Source organism: Opisthocomus hoazin, chromosome 4 (genome assembly GCF_030867145.1).
Source record: "Opisthocomus hoazin isolate bOpiHoa1 chromosome 4, bOpiHoa1.hap1, whole genome shotgun sequence".
Classification (NCBI taxonomy): domain Eukaryota; kingdom Metazoa; phylum Chordata; class Aves; order Opisthocomiformes; family Opisthocomidae; genus Opisthocomus; species Opisthocomus hoazin.
The window spans coordinates 13,218,849-13,238,395 of record NC_134417.1 but is presented as its reverse complement, the minus strand read 5'-3'; the positions used below and the strand labels follow the sequence as shown (position 1 = coordinate 13,238,395).

The window sequence follows — 19,547 nt, the reverse complement described above, 5'->3', positions numbered from 1 at the left end:
TAAAAGAGTATCTGAGCCTTTCCAGCTTGCCAAGGCAGCCTGCTTTTTCCTGGATATACCCACACTTTTTTCTCCCCTGTCAAATTTTGAAGCCCTGTTCAAAGTCAGTCATGTGCATCACCCGTAATAACAGTATAAACTGTCAAGGATAGTCCTGGGACCTGTTTTATGATGGTCTTAGTGGTGTGGACTTCAGGTGAATCCTCCCTTACAGTACAAATTGAGTGCTGGGTAGACTGAACATCATCTGACATAGCAGGTAAGCATGGCAAATGATGGATTTACAGGTTTTAGTTTCACTCTGGAAGTTTTCCTGTTACCTGGAGAGAAAAGCAGGAGGCTCATAAAACAGCTGAAAGGGAGACTGGCAGTGAGGGGCGGAAGGCTGGTGGAGGTCCAGCCCAGGAGGAGGTGTGGTGGCAGTAAGTCGCCTCTTGACAAAACAGAGGGCCATGACAAATAGTGGAAAATGCAGGTCTGTACTAGATTTGTACTCTTGCGTAATATCCATCAGTGTTTAAAGTTTACAACAATTGCTAATGCAGTTTAGCAGCTCTGAACTGAGCTTTGTGCTGTGCTTTGTATTATAAACTGTGCTGTATTAAGTAGCATATCCCTTTTGCAAGCAGAGCCTATGGCTAGCCCAGCACATTGCTCAATTTTGGCTTTCTTTTCCTGAATGACGGTCCTCGGAAGCAATGTTTCAGGGGTGTTTTGTTCCTGCCTTCAGCTGTAAGTCATTGCAGCAGCAGCACTGTCCTGATCAAAGAGGAGAAGCACAGACTGTCATAAGCTATTAAGTTAGAGCCTCAGACAAACCTCTGTTTTTGTCTGTTGTCTTCAACTTGTCTCCTGTTTCTTGCTTGTCTTCAGGCTCATTCTGGCTTTGAATCAGGCTACGCCAATTGAATGGAAAAGGGAGGGCAGTACGTTTGTGTGTACTTGGGCAGAAACAGGCAGTTTTTGCAAAACTGGGGAAGCTCCAAAATATACAATATTTTTTTTTTCATACATTCTTCTGCCAAAGTTACAGAAAAACAAAACAGTGAGAGTTTTCAGAAACCCACTTACTTTATATAGACTGCATAACATACTTCCTCTGCAGGGTTCATACTTTGCTCTGTGGTGGAAATCTTCTCTTTCTCATTTGTAAGCCAGCTGTTGTTCGGTTCTCTTAGGCCAATTGCATGAAATCCACTTTGAAGAAGGAGATTTTAAATAATTTCAGAACTCTAATAACGAATTACCAGAAGTCAGTAATGGTCGATCTCTTGGCACTACTGCTGAGTAGTATATTGCAATGCAAAAAGTTGTGTCCTGAAGGTGGGGGTTCTGTTATTGTTCTTAGCCCAGCTAAAAGATCTGACAAGACCAAAGTCTAGGCCAAGGTTAGACCCTTGGATTTTTCGTAGCTGTACCATTGCTTTGCTCTGCATCAAGGATGATGATTTTCAATTACTACAGTAGATGTGTAGAGTAAGAATATACCTACATGCAGATAAGGAAGCTGTGAGGCTGAGATGCTGCTGTTAAATCCAAATATTCTGCTGCTTCAGCCAGAGATGAATCTATGACATGATTCCAGTAATACTGGTTTCATGCTGTGTAAAATGGACCTTGCAGTGGTTTGAACATTAATGCTTTTATATGTAGATCTCAAGAACAAACAAAGGAACCTTATACTCTGAGTAATTTAATCATTTATGCAAATTTTGAAGATTGGGGTTGGCTTTTTTCACAGGCATTGATTTAGATATGGCTCAACAACAAGAAACCACTAGGCTTGTGATAATACATTCTTACATGACCTTTGCCAAACCCATGCATGTTTCTTTCTGTTTTGGAGTAGAGCTGACCTTCAGCTGTGGTAACTGCTGTTTTTAGAGATAAGCACTCCACCTTTAGGTCTTTGTCCTCAGTGGGAGCTGGGAGTCAAATCTGATGGACACATAAAGGCAGGTGAAGTTTTTCTTGAATAGATACTGTGAAGTTTAGAGTCTTCTGAAGTCTTCAACACATTAGAGGTTGAAGTGGAGATCTATATATTGTCAGGATGCAACACAGTTTAAGTTTACGGGCAACTGGACTTTGCTGAGAAATAGCTAAGTACATTCTTGATAAGACTTTTCAGAAGAAAGTCAGTGCCTTTGTGTTTTGGAATAAGATCATCTAGAGCTTCCCAGTGAGAGTCACCTAGATCATCTTGCAGTCCTACTCTGTTTCTTCTATGAAGTTTTTGATTTTTTTGTTTTGGTTGTTCTTAAACACATGAACAGTTTTCTAAAGTGGAAAATACGTTTTTACTCAAAATACATGAAATACAAAAATCAATTTCAGATATACAAAATCTGAAGGAAAAAGAGTGTCCAATATGTGGAATGTTTACAGAAAAAAAAAAGAGGTAGATGGAAGGGGAAACTGTATTGGATAAATAGTATTGATTGAAGTTTTTCTCCTAGAAGGGTATAAGATTTTTATATGGTGGTAAAACATGATTTAGTGAGTCATTTTTCAGAATAATTGGGCTGTCTGTGTGACTTTAAATAGTCCAATGGCTTCTTGTTTTGAACACAGAAGCATTAAAATTAAACTAACCTGATGGATATCTTTATTTTCAGCTATGATGTTATCTTTGCGGGGGGGCCTGAAGAACTGCTGAAGAAATTTCAGGAAACTAATCATAAAGTGGTGTTTGCAGCTGATGGACTAATTTGGCCGGATAAAAGGCTAGCTGACAAGTATCCTGTTGTCCGGAGCGGAAAACAATTCCTGAACTCAGGAGGCAAGTGTGATTCTTGAACACATTAACCACTTGAACATGACCCAATTCTTTTACCTTGTGTATGTATTTTTATGTGGAACTGTTCCTGAGTTCCCCAAGTACAAAACTGATGACTGGATTTGCTGTCCTCCTCATCCCCCTCTCTCTCCACACTTGAGTAGCTCCTCTTCTGTGCTCAAGAATAGTTTTTATTCAAACTTACATGTATTTGTTGGCAATAACTTGTAAAAAGCAGGTAAAGAAAGTAACAGCCTAGCGAGCAACTGTGCCTTGCAATGAAGTGCTCTGCAGGGATGACCTAGTTGCCACCAACTGAATCTACTTCAGAAACAATCTAGTGTACAAGTCCAGTCAAAGCAGTATGGGCTATTTATAGGTACATTTTAGCTGGGTCACAGAATTTCCTGACTTGGCTACCTTGTTTTGGGGGATCTCTGCATACAGTGTAGATGTTCTGGTAGCTCTACCTGGCCCGTCAGCATGGCTTAGGGAGCTCATTGCAGGAGAAGTGCGAGTTGCTCCTGTTGATCTCAATGGCATGTTAATTCTGGAGTCCCTGCTCCTTTAAATGCCAGGTTTGGTAGTGATTTTGCGGTTGCTTTATACATACACTGATACTGGTGGTGTTTTAACTGCTACAGAGCACAATATATCACTTCTTCTAGGTACATAGTGCTGGGCAGTGTGCAGATCTGGGAGTGTCTCTCTTCCTTTCACTCCCTTCTTTACCTCACCTATCTGCCCTGGTTTTTTTTGTTTTGACTTAAACATAGTGTATATTGGTTTTGGACTGAATTCTCTGTGTAGTTCTGGCAGTATTAGATTCGGGCTTTTCTGCCAGCAAGAAGTGATTGATGAAAATGAAACTTTTTCCACAGATGGGCTTCTTGGGAACAGTAGTAGTCTAATCTCATGCTTGGGGTTCCCAGGACCATCCTAAACAGATCCGTTTCCTATTTTTTCCCTTAAAATAGCATTAGTATAAAAATAACCCTTAATTATGAACTTTTAAGAACAGAACTGGTACAGATCGCAGGAAGAGAACTGTGTTTGGAGCCAGGCTGTATGAATTTCGTACTTTTCCTTTGCTGGTACCAAACAATCAGAATGAAGTCCCTGCCTGGTGAACAGCATTGGCCGGGTAGTGCTTTTTATGGAAATAACTGATGTGTATGTGATATTGCAGGATTTATTGGTTATGCTCCATATATAAATCGTATTGTGCAGCAATGGAATCTGCAGGATAATGATGATGACCAGCTGTTTTACACCAAAATCTATGTTGACCCACTGGCAAGGGTAGGTAGTGACTGGCTTTCTCATTTATTTCTGCTTGAAATAACATGTCGCTCCTCGTAAAACACCAGGAGATAAAAATAAAAGGAATGCTGTCTCTTTATTCCGGAGTGTTGTGTTGATGGTTGTGTTTGTTCTCCAAAGGTTCCTACTGTCGGAGTGATGAACAGGCTTCCAAAGGGTCATGACTTGATATATTATTCCAGGCTGTCTGCAGATCCAGACAGGTTGTGCTTCATGGTTAGAAATAGTAGCTCTGAGGTATATGATGGGACGCATTCATCTCAATGAGGGTCCCATGTACTCGACAGTTTGATGGCTGGAGGTTGTGGCATTTTTCCAGGGTGTCACTGAACTACTTGCTGATCCAGTGTTTTATATTTTGGCTTGCTCCCATTTCAGATCCTGCCTGCAGCTACCTCTTACTCTTCAGCTTTTTGTGCAGATACATTCAATAAGACTGCATGGTAAATTTTTGGTGAAGACCTCTCTGTGCCCTGGCTTAACAAAGTTCTCTGCTGAGTAGCGGCATTAAAGCGTGATAGATGTCAGAAGCACAGCCCTGATGCTGAAAGAGACGGCTAAGGAAAGTTAACAATGCATTGATGCAGAAAGACTTTCAGAAGCTGATATTGCAGAGTTTTGAGCTTGATGTTGAGCATGCTTAAGGCAGATATGAAGTTTCTGAAATACATGTATGTTTTTTCATTAAGTTATGCCTGAAATATCAGGCATGTTTAGATACAGGTACAGAAATAGAATAGACTAGACAATTTCAGTTGGAAGGGACCTGCAGTGATCATCTAGTCTACCTGCCTGACCAATTCAGGGCTGAACAAGTTATAGCATGTTATTAAGGGCATTGTCCAAGTGCCTCTTAAACACTGTCAGGCCTGGGGCATTGACCATCTCTCTAGGAAGCCTGTTTCAGGGTTTGACCACCTTCTTGGTGAAGAAATGCTTCCTAATGTCCAGTCTAAGCTTCCCCTGGCGCATCTTTGAACCATTCTGACGAGTCCTATCACCGGATCCCAGGGAGAAGAGATCAGCACCTCCCTCTCCACTTCCCCTCCTCGGGAAGCTGTAGAGAGCAACGAGGTTGCCCCTCAGCCTCCTGCTCTCCAAAGCAGACAAACCCAATGTCCTTAGCTGTTCCTCTAGAGGCCTTCCAGCCCTTAATGTTTGAATTGATTTTACTCAAGTTAAGTCAGATGCTAGGTATGCAACTGAAAGGACAGAGTGTAGAGACATGAAAGCTGACTCTGCACCACAGTCAGAAATAACGTAATTAGCTGTCTAAACAGATTGTCTTCTAGACAAAAAATGTGTACCTCTGCGCAGTGCACCACTGCACTGTCATTGAAAATGCCTCCACAGTGCTTAGCTTGGGATACTGTGGTATACATTAGCACTGATTCTCTGCATGGTAATGTCCAATGCTGCAGAACATGTAATGGAATCTTGGAAGATCAAAACAGAGTATATTATCTGTATAAGGGTTTTTAAGTGTGTTTTAAAGGTTGTATACTTCGATCAAGATGATAAAACATCAAAACAAGATACTTTAAATAAGAATCTAGGTGGCATTAATACTACAATATTAGGAACATGTTTTAAAACCCCTGTTGTTTTCTATTCTGACATGATACTTACATTTGGCTTTTGCATTTTTGAGACTGTGAAACACAGTATGTTTTGTTGCTTGGCCAAGACTTGGGGTTTTTTGGGGGGTTTTTTTTGGGGTTTTTTTTTGTTTGTTTTTTTTTTAAGATACGACACAAATTTTCTTTGGCTTATACTGCCAAATTGTAGTTTCTTTGCAGAGTTATGACCTTTATCCTTCAAGTTCAAACGTGTTTTTGCATATATAAAACTGATTGCTATACAACTGCACGACTTGGGAATACAGAAAAACGTAACAGTATAAAATTACGAATTCTAAGATTACGTCTAAGAGTTGAATACATAGAGTAGTTTTGCCTGATTACTTGCTGCCACTGCAGTGTAACTGTAACATTACCATAAAAACATTGGCGTTTAGAATGCCTCAAGATCTGTGCTACTTTTATTTCAGGAACGCATGAACATTACTTTGGACCACAAATGTACTATTTTCCAGACCCTAAATGGAGCTGTTGGTCAGTATATGATTTGCATGTTGTGTGTTTTATTAACTGTTATTAACACTTCCTTTGCTTAACTGTGAATATAATTCCCTAGGCATATGCTTGTTTTAAAGAAGTATTTGGAAGGGTAAACCTGATTACCAGATCAGTTACAGGTCTTTTGGGTTTAATATTAATTGATTAATTAACAAATTATTTGATTTAAAATAGAAAAAATAGTTTTCAGTAAATGAAGTTAGCAATAAATACAGAGTTAAAAACCATTTTTCTGTCTGTTTTCACGAACAGTTACAGGAGTAATATTGGTAATTAAAATTGCATTTTAGATGTTCCTAAGCGAATGGCTATACATGATGAAATGGAACGTGGAATAATGTAAAATTTCCTTTACTCAACTGTCATGAATTTAAATTGAAAAATTGAAGTTAAATTGAAAAATGGCATCTGTGCAAACTTCCTTTCTTACCTTTAACTTCCAATTATGGAACAACTTTTTATAGTCAGATCATATTGGAAATAACTATGATTTATCTATAAATATCATTTGCAAAAAATTATTTTTATTTTTAAAGGACTTTATTCAAATAGTGAAGGCTGCTGATGGCAAACTCTGAAGTTTGATGTAAGCTCATTTAGCATAAAGAACTTAAGATTCAAGATCTAGCTAAAAAACCAAAGAACAAAAGCTTCCAAATAAGCAACATTGACTATGATAGTAACAGCAAGGTGTATTGTATCAGTAAGAACTTAAAGAAATCTGAAATTTTAACTTTTATTTATAAACTGCTATTACTATATGATCTTTGTTGATTTGCAGATGAAGTCCTTTTGAAATTTGAAGAAGGAAAAGTAAGAGCAAGGAATTCAGTGTATGACACATTACCGATCACCATTCATGGAAATGGTCCGACTAAAGTGAGTGACAGTTTATTTTTATTTTTGTGCAGAGACGACGATTTTAATAGAGGCAGAAACAACGATGGAAGAGTCTGAAACAGTCATAGGACACCACTACTGCTCATTTCCAGTTAATTTATTTAACGGATAAAAACACCATTCTAATAGTTCTCTCCATGTTATTCTGCTGTCACGGTAACTTGATATTGCTGCTAAAACAACTCATACTGCTCCCAAATTTGTTGTAGTATGGGGTATTATAAGCAAGTAAGTTTATGGTAATTTGTTCACTATCGCAAAACATTTCTTGAAGCTAGTGAAGAATATCTATCCGGTTACTAAATGGTAATCAGAAGAATAGGTTTTCAGGTGGAGAAAAATCTAACCAAGAGTGACAGGCTGGCACTGTAACACATCTGATCCTACCGCAGACCTTGGTGTGTGTTTTTATAGACATAAGTAAAATATTCTACAAATAATTATATATAGGCAAAAAAATATATATGTATGTGTGTATATATAATACACATACACATGACTGGCTTTTGTTGTGGCATCTTCAGTGTCATTGATCACTGCCTGCAATGGACCCATGACTTATGAGCTTTGGGTTCATGGTAGAGCACTGTCTACCCTGTGAAACAGCTGTTTTGGCAGTATTTGTCCATGTGTAAGGACTCAGTGGTCCAGAGGATCTGGCACAGTTTCTCTGGGAAAAATGGCTACATTTTGGTCATATGGCATTGCATTTTTTTTGTTAGACAGCAAAGATGCGTAAAGGTGTATTGTTTCTAATAGCCTCTGTTGGCTGAAGGACTGGACACAGCTACATTCTAAGTTCTTCCGAATACATGTTCCTTACTGTAGCTGCTTATTTTCAGAAAAAAAAGCCTCCTAGGAGAATGGAATAAAGCTTGAAACTTATTAATATTCCAGTGACTGTTTCTTCTTAGTTTTTGCACTGTATTTCATCTTTGGAATTGGTGAATATGACGATGCCATTATCTGTTTGGCTTGTAACTTCTCAGTGGTGGAATATATGACCAATTTCTTCCATGTTGCCACAGTTGTTATCGCTGTAAGTTATCTATCACCACTGGCTTTGCTGGCACTTTGCCAATGAAAAATAAGGTACTGTATTTTATAGTTGGGCGAGCAGTTTAGGTTGGAACTCCTTATGCTAATCCATATGTTACGCTGCATGAAACGAAACTCAATCCCTGCATGCAGTGATGTAGTTTTAAAAAGGAGAGGAGGCTCTTGCTGTTTATCACTTTGTCAATGTGATTAGATTCTTCTGTTTTAAACATAGTATAGGACAATAATGTAACAGGATTGGAAGAAGTTTTCACTAGTTAATAAATAAGCTATCATGAAAGTAATTTCCAGAATTAACTCCAAATAGTAGAAGTATTTGGTTTATAAGAACCTTCTTTTTTGTATTGAATCCCTTCAATTTGCAGATTAGTAACTAGCATTGGTCAGAGACACTTCTTTGAAAGGATACTGAATTATCCTGACATCCTTACATGTGATTTATTTTTTTTCTCAAGTGCCATGGCTTTTTTGTGAAATATTAATTTTTGTAGACTTTATTGTACATCTCTGAAACTACAGCAATTCTGTTTATAATCTTTCTGTATTTTCCATATACATAAACTAATGCCCAAAATATGGTATAATGCAAATTGAGAATTGGGCTGGAGTGTGTTTTCTGTGCAAAACTATATTCTGTCCTTCCCAGTTTTGGTGAGGGCAGTGGAGCAGGAATGAAGAGCAGCCTTCCCTCAGACAGACTTTCCCCAGCGTAAGAGATCCCTTAACCATTGCAAAAGGCGGTAGAGAAGAGTGAAGTTCTGCACAAACTTCCTGTGGAATCCAGGAGGGCAAGGCAGCCCAGGCAGCCCATTGACAGAAAAAGTGCATATCTTGTTCAGTGCTAATTCCAAATGTGTTAAGAAGCTAGATGCTGCTTGAAATGTATCCCACTGGCTGGCTTCTGAATCTTGGCATAGATTGTCAAAAATATATCGTCTGGGCACCTATCTTCTAAATTTTCTATGTGTTTTTCATATGGTCACCCTTTGTGTTTTGTGTAAAGTGTTTATGATTCTCAGATTTGGGAAAAGAATTAAACTACAATAATTTTTTGGCTTCACACCATGCCTAGCTGCTTTTGAGAGCTGGATGATCTGTAGTCTGTGTCTTGAAAGTCATGCAAGCATTTAGTTGGTAGTTGTTATGCTTGCAACAACCGCTTGGTTTAACTGAAGCAATAAATGTAGATGCTAGAATATCATCTCTGGCTGGTAAAGGAAAAGAACAAGAAAAAGCTTTTACCAGATATTTTTGTATGTTTGGCTTTGTGGTTTGTGGGTTTTTTTTTAATCTTAAATAAAAAGACAGTCAATTGCCTTGAGATGTAAGGGATTCACTGAGTAAGCCTGAATTCTTTAAAAGGTACAAATCACTATTTGCATGCATATTTCATTAATCCAAATTGTTTATTTTTTTGTACCAGATTCACTTGAATTATTTGGGAAACTATATCCCCAATGCTTGGACAAGGGAGACTGGTTGCAGTATTTGTGATTTAGACTTACTAGACCTGTCAACAGTAACGGTAAGAATACTTTTCACAAGAACAAAACCCTTTTGAATGCATTTGAGAAGTGTGTGGTAATTTCTGAGGCAAAGCGTCTGCAGTATGCACTGCTATGTTTGTAGAGACCTCAGGATATTTTTTCCGGTATATGAAACAGTAAAGATGGAATTTTAATTTACTGGAAATAGTAATACTTTTAGAGAAGTTTTTATGTATGCATTTTAATATAAGTTTCCCCAGTATTACTGCATATGATCCCATCCCCAAAAGCCCTCCAGATCCTGACCTCTGTTCACTGATAGTGAATGAATCATTTTTAAATCGTGCAAGATTCAAATGAATAATTAGAGTCTTTGGGAGGTAGAAAAAATAAGATATTTCAAATTTTTAACTGCAGACCTACAAAAAAACTTGAATATGCATCCGTTTAATAATTTCTGTTACAAATAGAGGCTAACAGTTAACTGTAACATGGTTACAGGTACTATTTTCTGAGATATAAATAGTAAAAACTGCTTCACCTTAGAAAGGATGATACAGATATCTGTATTGTGTATGCAAATGTGTATCTGTTGAATAAATCTGATGTAACTGAGATCAGATATCAGTTCAGTCTCCAAAATTCTCGTGGAACAAACATACACATACACATTCATGTGTGTGTAAGTCAAATATTTGGGAACTTATTTTAAATCTTTGGCTCTGAGCATGATGTCTTTAGTGTCTTTACAAATATTTGTGCTTGTACTCAGTAAACTTTAGGCAGAGTAAATACTAAGATCTACCATGTGGAAATGTAAGGCTTGTACTTAAAGGAACATTCTGGTTATTCTTGACAGGCTGTTTCCAGCAGCTGTTTCATTTCTATTCTATGTTGAAGATTTGAATGAGAACAGGTCTCAGAGGGTCATGTTGAAGATAGGATGAAAGAAGTAGTGGCTTGTTATCTTCGTAATGAAAGGACAAAGTGAAAGAATTTCTATACAATAAGCAGCTTATGGACTGGAATATAAATATAAAAATTTATTGCTGGGATTATAATAATTTTCAGATTCTTTTTATAATTTTAATTTTGCTTTGAAAACACAACATTCCAATGGTGTTCTACTGAAATAGTGTTTGCACTCTCAATATAATGTTTACCTGAGGAAGAGAAGTGGTCTAAGTTTTTCCTAATCGTGTTGGCAATTACAACATGGTTGGGGAGCAGTTAAATCTTTCAGCCAGTAATTGGGAGTAACTTGCAATGATTTACTGGATAGCTTCCCATAGTTTATATACATCTACTTGGAACTGGCCTCCTTACTGTAATTCATTCCTTGGACTGCATACCTCACTCACTCTGCCAGCAGAAATAAGGACACTTTTCCTTGGCCTCAGTGGAAGTGTTTACTTCAGGCATTTCTGAGTACAGGCAATATTTTGTTTTCTGAACAGGGTTTCTGTTCTGTCCTGGTCAGTTGCTGCTTAACAAGAAATCTTCAATGAAAAGAGCAATACCAGCTCTGTACCTCTAATCATTTTTCCCATATTCTTTTATTTAACTTTCTGCATTGATGCACTTAGACCTTCTGAGGATTTTGCTTGTTCTGCTTATAAGCAAGTAGAGAATCAGATTTGTTGATACCAGCTATGTTTTGGGATTTGAGTTGATTTAGATGAATTCTGGCGTGAATGAGTCCTTGACTCGATATGCTTAGGGGTTGTGGTTTCAATGTATTGGTCTGGGCTTACCTACAGACTTGACTTTAGCAGTACAAAACGGATAAGCTCCAGCATAAAACAAGGAGCTGAAATAATACTGCTTTCCGTCATGGGCACAAGGATATCATTCCTTCTGTGAAGGTCAGGAGTAGGTGTGTGCCAGGCAGTGGTGGGTGGAAGCATTGCCATGGGCTGTGCAGGTTGTTCTGTGATGGCTGAGCAGAAGAGCCTGAGGTGCTGTGACCAGGGTTAGTGTGAGCAGGTGCTGGGAGCACAGCCTGTGAAAAGCTGAGCTTTCGGGGTTACCCGTGAAGGAGCTGAGAGTCTCAGCTCAGTCTTTTGCTTGGTCCTTGCCCTCTATTCAGAGGAACAAGACCTCCCGTGCTCTGATCATGGCTGAGATGTGGAAACGCTTAGTAACTGCTTTCTTCTCTGCTAGTGTCAGCAGCCCATGCCACCCCCAAAATAACTGCCTGTCCGGGTCAAAGCAGGGTAATGGTAGATAAGTTGAAGAACGCACCTTGCCTCAATGAGTGTAAATTTTTGCCACTTTTCTTAAGGGTTTTTTTTTTCCAAAACCTAGATTAAATTGAACAACAAACTTAATCACCCTAGAGCTACTTGTTACTGGTGTGAAGACTTTCCAGTGGGGTTGGAGAAGATGACCTCACTCATTCTCTTGCTTCACTGGTGCCTCTTGTGGCAAGGGTTCTCAGGATGACTACACAGAGCATTCTCCTGTATTTATTCCAAAAACTGTCATATGATCACCTGCTGGTTGTGTAAAAGTAAACTTTAAAAGGCAAGTGTATGACCTTGGTGAAAATGAGAAAATCTGTCAGAGAAAATGTGACATCCCGGTGCAGACTGGGTATTCCCAGAGTGTTTTTGCTGACGCATAACTGGGAAAAACCAAAACATCGGACTTGATACACTCAAAATGCTGGGTGTTAAAATTGTTCATTCTGCCCTAGATTCAGATTATGCAGTGACAACTTTTTATGGCATAGTGAACTAGGATCTGGATCAATGAACTCTCTGCTTTGATGATATGCAGTTTGCAGGAATTTTTATTCTTAATTTTTTAAACGCTGTTTTGCTTAGGTCACACTCCTGAGAGTTTGGTGTAGGCATTGGAGCCCAGTGGTCCACACTTCAGTGCATTGAAGGAGTGTTAGTAATTCCTGATTGTCCCTATAACCTTCGCAGATCCAGCCTGCACCGACTTCTCTTTGTCCTGGAGATATAAGGGGAAAATGCCTTAGAATTAGGGAAATAGGCAAAATAAATTATTGCAGAAGTTCTATTACTGGTAGCACACGTTCATGTTCAGCTTAGCAAGCCTGATGGCACACCCTGCTTTCCTCATTGCTCCCAATCAGTGGTACCAGTTACCATGACACAGGCCCTGATGGAGGGGTCGCCAGAGAATATCACAGTTGCTTTTTTCAGGACGCGTCAGTGTACTTGTCTTCATCAGCTGTTCTGAAGTTATTAGGATGTCTACATGAGTGTGTATGAGGTTTGCAGATGAAGTTGTGAGCAGGAGGTAGTCAGGGTAAACATCGGTGCCTAATGTTTCCGATCTGGTGCACTTGCCAGTATGTTTCTGGATTTCTGCTGCGGACGGTGACACTGAAGTCTCAACACGCGCTGATGGTTTATCCAGACGCTTTTCAAGTGGGTGTTGGCTTGCTGAAGGAAAGCTAACTTGCAGCCTTTTATACTCATATAAGGTTTCTCTCCAAGCCTTGTAGTGGGTTAGACATTTGTACTAACTCTTTTAGAAGTGGAAAAAATTTGTTTCATCAGTACATTTCTTTGTGTAGGAGACAAAGAAATTTAACCTTCAAAGGCCTTGTCTCGCATAACGTAATAATATATTTTAGGAATACATATAAGTGCTGTCTAGGTTTCTTTTAGTGGTTATGATCTCTATGTCACACACATACAAACCAGGAATTAATAAAACTGTTCAAAAGATGTGTATTCACATTGAAATAAGGTGGATAAAACTTCAGTATCCTTGGATGCAAGGGGAAAAGCTCTACTTAGTTCATCGAAGGTCATGATAAAATCAGTGAGTAGGGAAATAATGCAGAGCCCACTTATAATGGTCAGGGGGAAATAGTGCATAAAAATGTGTGGAAGGGTATTGCAGTTTTTAGATTAAAGCACAGATGAGTAAAATATTTTGTGATATTTGTTCTTCACCTACTTTTAAAAAAGCTTGATGTTCCCTATATTTTCTTGTAAATTTAAAATATATATGTATGCTACTTTTGAAAAACGAATTTGCCATGCAGTCCTAGGTGTATTTCCTTAAGTACTTTTTTTTTACTGTTTTAATATTTTTTAAAAAGCAAGAATTTTAAAAAACATAATACATTATTTTCTTCTTCCAGTTTCTGTTACTGGAATTCAGAGAGTTTTCTAGCAATGTTAAATGCATTATTTTTGCTTATTTGGTGAAGCCATTGAAAATAAACAAGGGGCATAGCACTTTTGAGCTAGTTGGTTTTGATTGTTTGAAAGCGGTGTGGCCTAAGTTACTACAACATGATATTAGTTGCTTTTTAATATAACTAATTTTTAGACAGGAGGTAAGTCTTATTGGTTTTGTCAAAATATCATTTTTTTTAGGAATATCCAAGAATAAAAATTGGTGTTTTCATTGAACAACCCACTCCTTTCCTACCTAAATTTTTAGACAGACTGTTGACTCTGGACTACCCAAAGGAGGCACTCAGTATGTTCATTCATAATAATGTAAGTATGATGTAAAGTTTCAGTTTTGGAAATTGTGGTATGAATGAAAGTGTGTGAGGGAGTATATGGATTCTATATATGTACATAGTTAAACTGCACAGGAAGAGATACTCTTTCAGAATTTAGTCTGCAGAAGTGGAAAAAATACACAAATTGAATGAAATTGTGGCAGTGCTTACTGAAGTCTATTGAAAGAAACTGCTTAGATTCTTTTTCTTTTAATAATGAAAAAGGTGGTATTTTAAAGCGTATGCTTCTGGAGGACCTACTGGTTGACATAAAACAACAGAGTAGAATAAGAATAGAATAGTTCCAGTTGGAATGGACCTACAACCATCATCTAGGCCAACTGCCTGACCACCTCGGGGCTGACCAAAAGTTAAAGCATGTTACTACTAACTATTATCCAATAGTTGACATTGGATTTGCTTTTCATCTTCTTGCTACCCCAGTGCATTTGTGTTTCTCTTGGTGCTCCTGCTGGGTGCCCTGGGAAGGACTGGGGTGTCCAGGTATGTTTTGAATAGCAGTACAGATAAGTTGCTTTTTTGGATGTTTTTTAAATGCTTTTAACTAATTACTGAATGAGCTGATGTTCCTGGTGCTTCCCCAGTGACTTCAGTATTGCTGTTTTCATGAGTGAAGTGGCAGATGTGTGCAAGTCTTTTGGAAAAAAACTGGGCTGGAAGAGAAATGGGAGGAAAACATAATTCTGCCCTTTTTCATTTGGTGTGCATTACTGTTGATGTCATAGCACAAAAAGCCTGAGTAATAGAAGTAGAGCATATCTGTAAAGTCTTCAATGTGCTTCTGTAAGGGGATGTTAAAGGTATAAATGTGATGTGCACGTGGGAATTGCAAGCTATGCTAGGTTTCATTGCTTCAGCCAGAAGTATTTGAAATGAATCTAAAAGACTGAATAGCTTTTTTGTCACAGAGGGGGGGGAAAACCCTACTCCATATTTCAGTTATTCTAATATCAGCCATAATATGCAAAAGCTACAAATGAGGGCACTGGGTTGGAAGCATCTCTTATAAATTAGAAGTAGGGTAATTAGAAATTTTAGAGACAATCACTGTGACTACATTTTAAAGAAACAATGACTGTGACTGTCCTGGGTACAGGTGGCAGCTCTCGAAAGTCATTCTGGAGTGGCATAAAAAACTCCTATGTGCCACTGAGGTTGTAGGATGGGTTTTGAAGATCATAAAATAAGTATCCTGAAAAAAATGCTGCACACAGTCTGTGAATCTTGCATCATTGGTCTGGTGGTACAGCTTTGATTTATATTGCTGATGTGTTGGATTCTTTTGCTAAAATTTTGGACAGAAGAGCTTCATTTTAATGACAGATATACTGGAATATCTTCAAATACTGTTTGCCATCTGTTTGTTTAGGAAAGAATACAGTGTGTTCTTGGACATTATGTTTATGATTTCACAGCAATTTGTACTTTTTATTCACTATAAATAATGTTAACATGATTACAGGAGGTTTACCATGAAAAGCACATCAAGAAATTCTGGGAAAAAGCCAAGAACATTATCAGAAATATAAAAATTGTTGGACCTGAAGAAAATCTGAGTCAAGCAGAGGCCCGGAACATGGGAATGTAAATTCTAATTTGTAAATCTGTTATAATGCTGCATATACTAACTTTTTTTCATCTTTTATGTGTATTAGTTTGCATCTTAAACACTAACAACTTTACATCTTAAGATACAAAAGTAGGAGCTTTTGTGGTAGAACTAGATCTAGGTATAAGATATGAACTGTTGAGTGTTTTATGGTTTCTGTCTAAAATGAAAAGCTGTTTGGCATTGTGAAAACATCTCTGGTTTGGACTGCTTTGATAGTTGTCAACTTGTCTTCTAATGAAGGCATAGACAATAGTAGACTACAAAGAAATAAGAGCTGTCAAGTTATTTTTACCTAGTAGTTATCTCGAACGTAGGTATATGTTAAAATATGATGAGCATAAACTGGAAAGTTTATTCTTTTTTTTAAAAAGAATGCCATTAAAGTTTGTGCAGAAAATTGTATGTAGCTATAATTAAAAAAAAATAGGTGTAGGTGCAACTGTAAATAGAAATTCTAATTGCAGTGTATCTTCTAAAAATTTATTTGGTTTTATTTTTTATCCAAAACCTTTTCAAGCTAATTTATCACAGAGTGATTAAACAAATGGAAGTACTTCTTGTATTGGATATGCATTTAACAATTGCACTTTTGTGTCTAAGTCCCTCTTCCTTTTTTTTTTTTTAAAACTGACATTACATTTAAGTGAAAATATGGTTAAAGCTTGACCTGGGCATACAGGTGACAATTCTATGTTTTCCTATGGTTCAAAGAGACAGGAATATCCTTTAGAAGTGCTCTAGCAGAAGTTTCTCCTTTCAGGGAGTAAAAAAAAAGGACTTGAAGAGGCAAGTGACTTTATCTTGTCCTTGGTCTTGCTTTTATTTTGTTTTTCTTTTTTCCTTTTTTCCTTTTGTTCTTGCTAGGCAATCTAACTCTTTAGCTTTTAAACCTGGCACTTGCCAGGCCTAAATCTGAACCTTGGAGTATGTATGCCGTGCCAGACCTGCCTGTCCAGGGGTGTCTGTAGTGGCTGGCTTGCACTGGCTACTACCACAGAGTTGCTCGTGGCTCTCTCAGTATGTCCGTAGTCAGATTGTGGAGTTTTACAGACCAGCATGTCACCACTGTGGCCTTGAGCAAGGCTTCATTCTCACATAGTTCTTCCACTGTCTTTTCTCCCAAATCTTCTGTGAGTGTCGGGGCAGAGAAACTAGTTTCAAAAGGCGCTTTTATATTAAAAGGTTAAGAGCATAGCATACACTGTTCATCGCATCAACGAAAGAATGAAGATGTGGTCCTGAGTCTATGTGGTGTTCTTGGAAATGTGTTTGAATGGGGTTTTGTTGTGCTGAAGCCACTGGGAAGCTGATTTGGCCGAGGTCCAAGCCTCTCCCGTAGCCTTTCTAGGAAACACTGCAGATGTCCAGCAGTAGTGTCAGCAGCCATTTACGTATTTATAAATCATTCTTTCTTTATTTCCAATAGTCTCTAAAGCAAATGTACTATGTCTGCAAACTTTTTGAAGTAGTCTAAATATTTTGTGTAACTGAGTTGCCTTTTCCTCTTTGGTGTTATGTAGACATCATAAGGCAGAATCTTTAATGTGAACAATTTCTATAGTGTTACTAAAGCTCACTCAAAGATCTTTAAACCTGTCATCTTTTGATAGAATGTACTGACTTATAGTGTGACAGAGGTTTTAATATGATATGTGGTCCTTGCTTGATCTGTGGATATAAAATGATAATTTAAATGTGTATTTGCACAAAATCATTTCAAATTCTGTTATGTAAGGCAGGAAGATAATCATACTTGTCAGGTGTACCGCTGGATGCATTACACTATGATGTGCTGTCCATTGTCTGGATATAATTTGAGCCATGTTGCTCCTGCTTTGAAAGGCCTCTTTAATAAAGATTCTGTCCTAAAGAGATAACATAGCATGTAGGGAAAACGTGAAGTATAATGCATGTGGAATGAGACCATACCAAAATACTGAATCATCGAGAAAGAGTGAGTGTTAGTAGTAGAATCATTCCTGTGAACCATGTAGACATAATTCAATGGCTCCTTTCAATTTGACTGGAGTGGGCTTAGTTCATCTGTTGCTTCCTTTTTTACTCCTGGTCTGCTGGGCTGCCCTTGTGAACATAACCATCTTCTCTGGAACAACTGCATTTTACTTTTCCTCAAAAAATCTAGCTTGGAAGTATGAGGTATTCATGGCAAAGGCAGATAATATAAAAAATTATTTGCTTTCAGCCATTCAGCTGGCTTCTAACATAGTAACCTCGTTTGTTTCTCACTAGTGCTGCAATGGGGATAACTTGAAAAGTGATTCTTCAAACCTGTTTGATGGCTTAATTTACAGATTGATATATGCAGTCTCCTGATTTTTTTTCTCCTGCCTTTTTCTGCATTATTGACTGATAATTTTGTTCCATCTGCCTCAAACTCTTGCTGTCTCTCTTTTTCCAAATAAGCTGATTTTAGTATCTCTCTGTTAATTTCCAGTAGATTTAGAATTTATTTGGTCTCCTCACTTGCACATTTCACACAAGAAGTCTAAAGCAGCAAAGTAGGCTTCAATTAATATTGTTCAATGTCTAGTGATAAAATTAGGGGAAGAAAAATAGAGTGATGTTAAGCATTGAAGATCTGGTTTGTTTTCAGCAGAATACTTGTGAGTATATAATGAAGTTGGGTCAGCCTTCTCCTTACCTCTTTTTTTCCCTTTTTGGCTCAGTAAAAAGTGGTGATAAATCATAGGAGGTTGTCAGTAAGTGAGACTCTTATGTCAATATAAATGTGAGAAAATAACATTTTTTAATTCCACACATAGCCATGAAGCAAATCTCTGGCCACTTTTCTCATTCACATAATAAAGAATAATTGAAGCATTGACTTTCTTGCTGCTTCTTGACATGAGAAGCGCTCTCCTGCTCTGTGAATGTTGGCTATGTGTTGGAAAGGACCCAAAATTGTACAGTCAGCAAAGACTTGTAACAATTCAACAATACTGGCAAACAGGAGCGCACATCTTTCCTTATCATGGGCTGAAAGAGAATAAAAAGGGAGGAAAACAGATTAGACTAAAGAGAGAGTTTAGCTCCATGTTGTTTGAGCATTTTCTGTGCATGTTCCACCTTTGAAACCCTAAAATAGCATTTCCATGTTTGGTGTTTTTTTTTTTGGTTTTTTTTTTTGTTTTTTTTTTTTTTTTGCCTTTGTCTACAAGGAAAATATTAGCATTCTTACAGTTGGTTCTTTTTTTACCTTTAAGGAAAAACTGGTTTGTGGTTTTGCCTGGTTTGGAGATAGGATGTCAGCCAGCTGTTACGGAATATGTTATGACAGAAAATGTAAAATAACAATATGAAATAAGTTCAAGCAATAACAGAAAGTGGGGAGATATGGGAATTTATCTCATTCACTTCTCTGAGGTTTTATTTATAAACCGCTTTTTTTCCATAATCTTTTTTTTCCTGGTACTTACAGATTTCGGGGTTTCTTTTTTGGACAGTTGCTTTTTTCCTCCCTCAAAAATATTAGTAATAGAACCAGCTAGTATTTTTCCTGAACTTTTCAAAAAATGTGATTTACCTCACGTTTAGTGGGAATGTGCACATTTTAATGAAAGTTTACATTGAAATCTCTCAAAAGTTTCAAGAAGAATAATAGGTCAGTATCAGAGAATTTGCTGACCTCACTGTTGAATTTTGAGCTGAACTTGGGGTCTCCTGTGTGCTTCTTGAAAGTCAGGAGATACTAAGTCAGTGTTCCTGA

General features: G+C 37.7%; 1 protein-coding gene across 2 annotated transcripts in view; it reads left to right on the top strand.

Annotated features, from left to right (window-relative positions):
- PLOD2 (procollagen-lysine,2-oxoglutarate 5-dioxygenase 2) overlaps nucleotides 1–19,547 on the top strand; it is a 62,701-nt gene that overhangs the window by 28,564 nt on the left and 14,590 nt on the right. For both annotated transcript variants that reach the window (XM_075418017.1, XM_075418016.1), the window contains exons 4-10: nucleotides 2,619–2,782; nucleotides 3,969–4,081; nucleotides 6,153–6,216; nucleotides 7,022–7,119; nucleotides 9,623–9,724; nucleotides 14,054–14,179; nucleotides 15,671–15,792. In XM_075418017.1, the coding sequence (XP_075274132.1) occupies nucleotides 2,619–2,782; nucleotides 3,969–4,081; nucleotides 6,153–6,216; nucleotides 7,022–7,119; nucleotides 9,623–9,724; nucleotides 14,054–14,179; nucleotides 15,671–15,792 (789 nt within the window). The remainder of the gene's footprint in view (nucleotides 1–2,618; nucleotides 2,783–3,968; nucleotides 4,082–6,152; nucleotides 6,217–7,021; nucleotides 7,120–9,622; nucleotides 9,725–14,053; nucleotides 14,180–15,670; nucleotides 15,793–19,547) is intronic.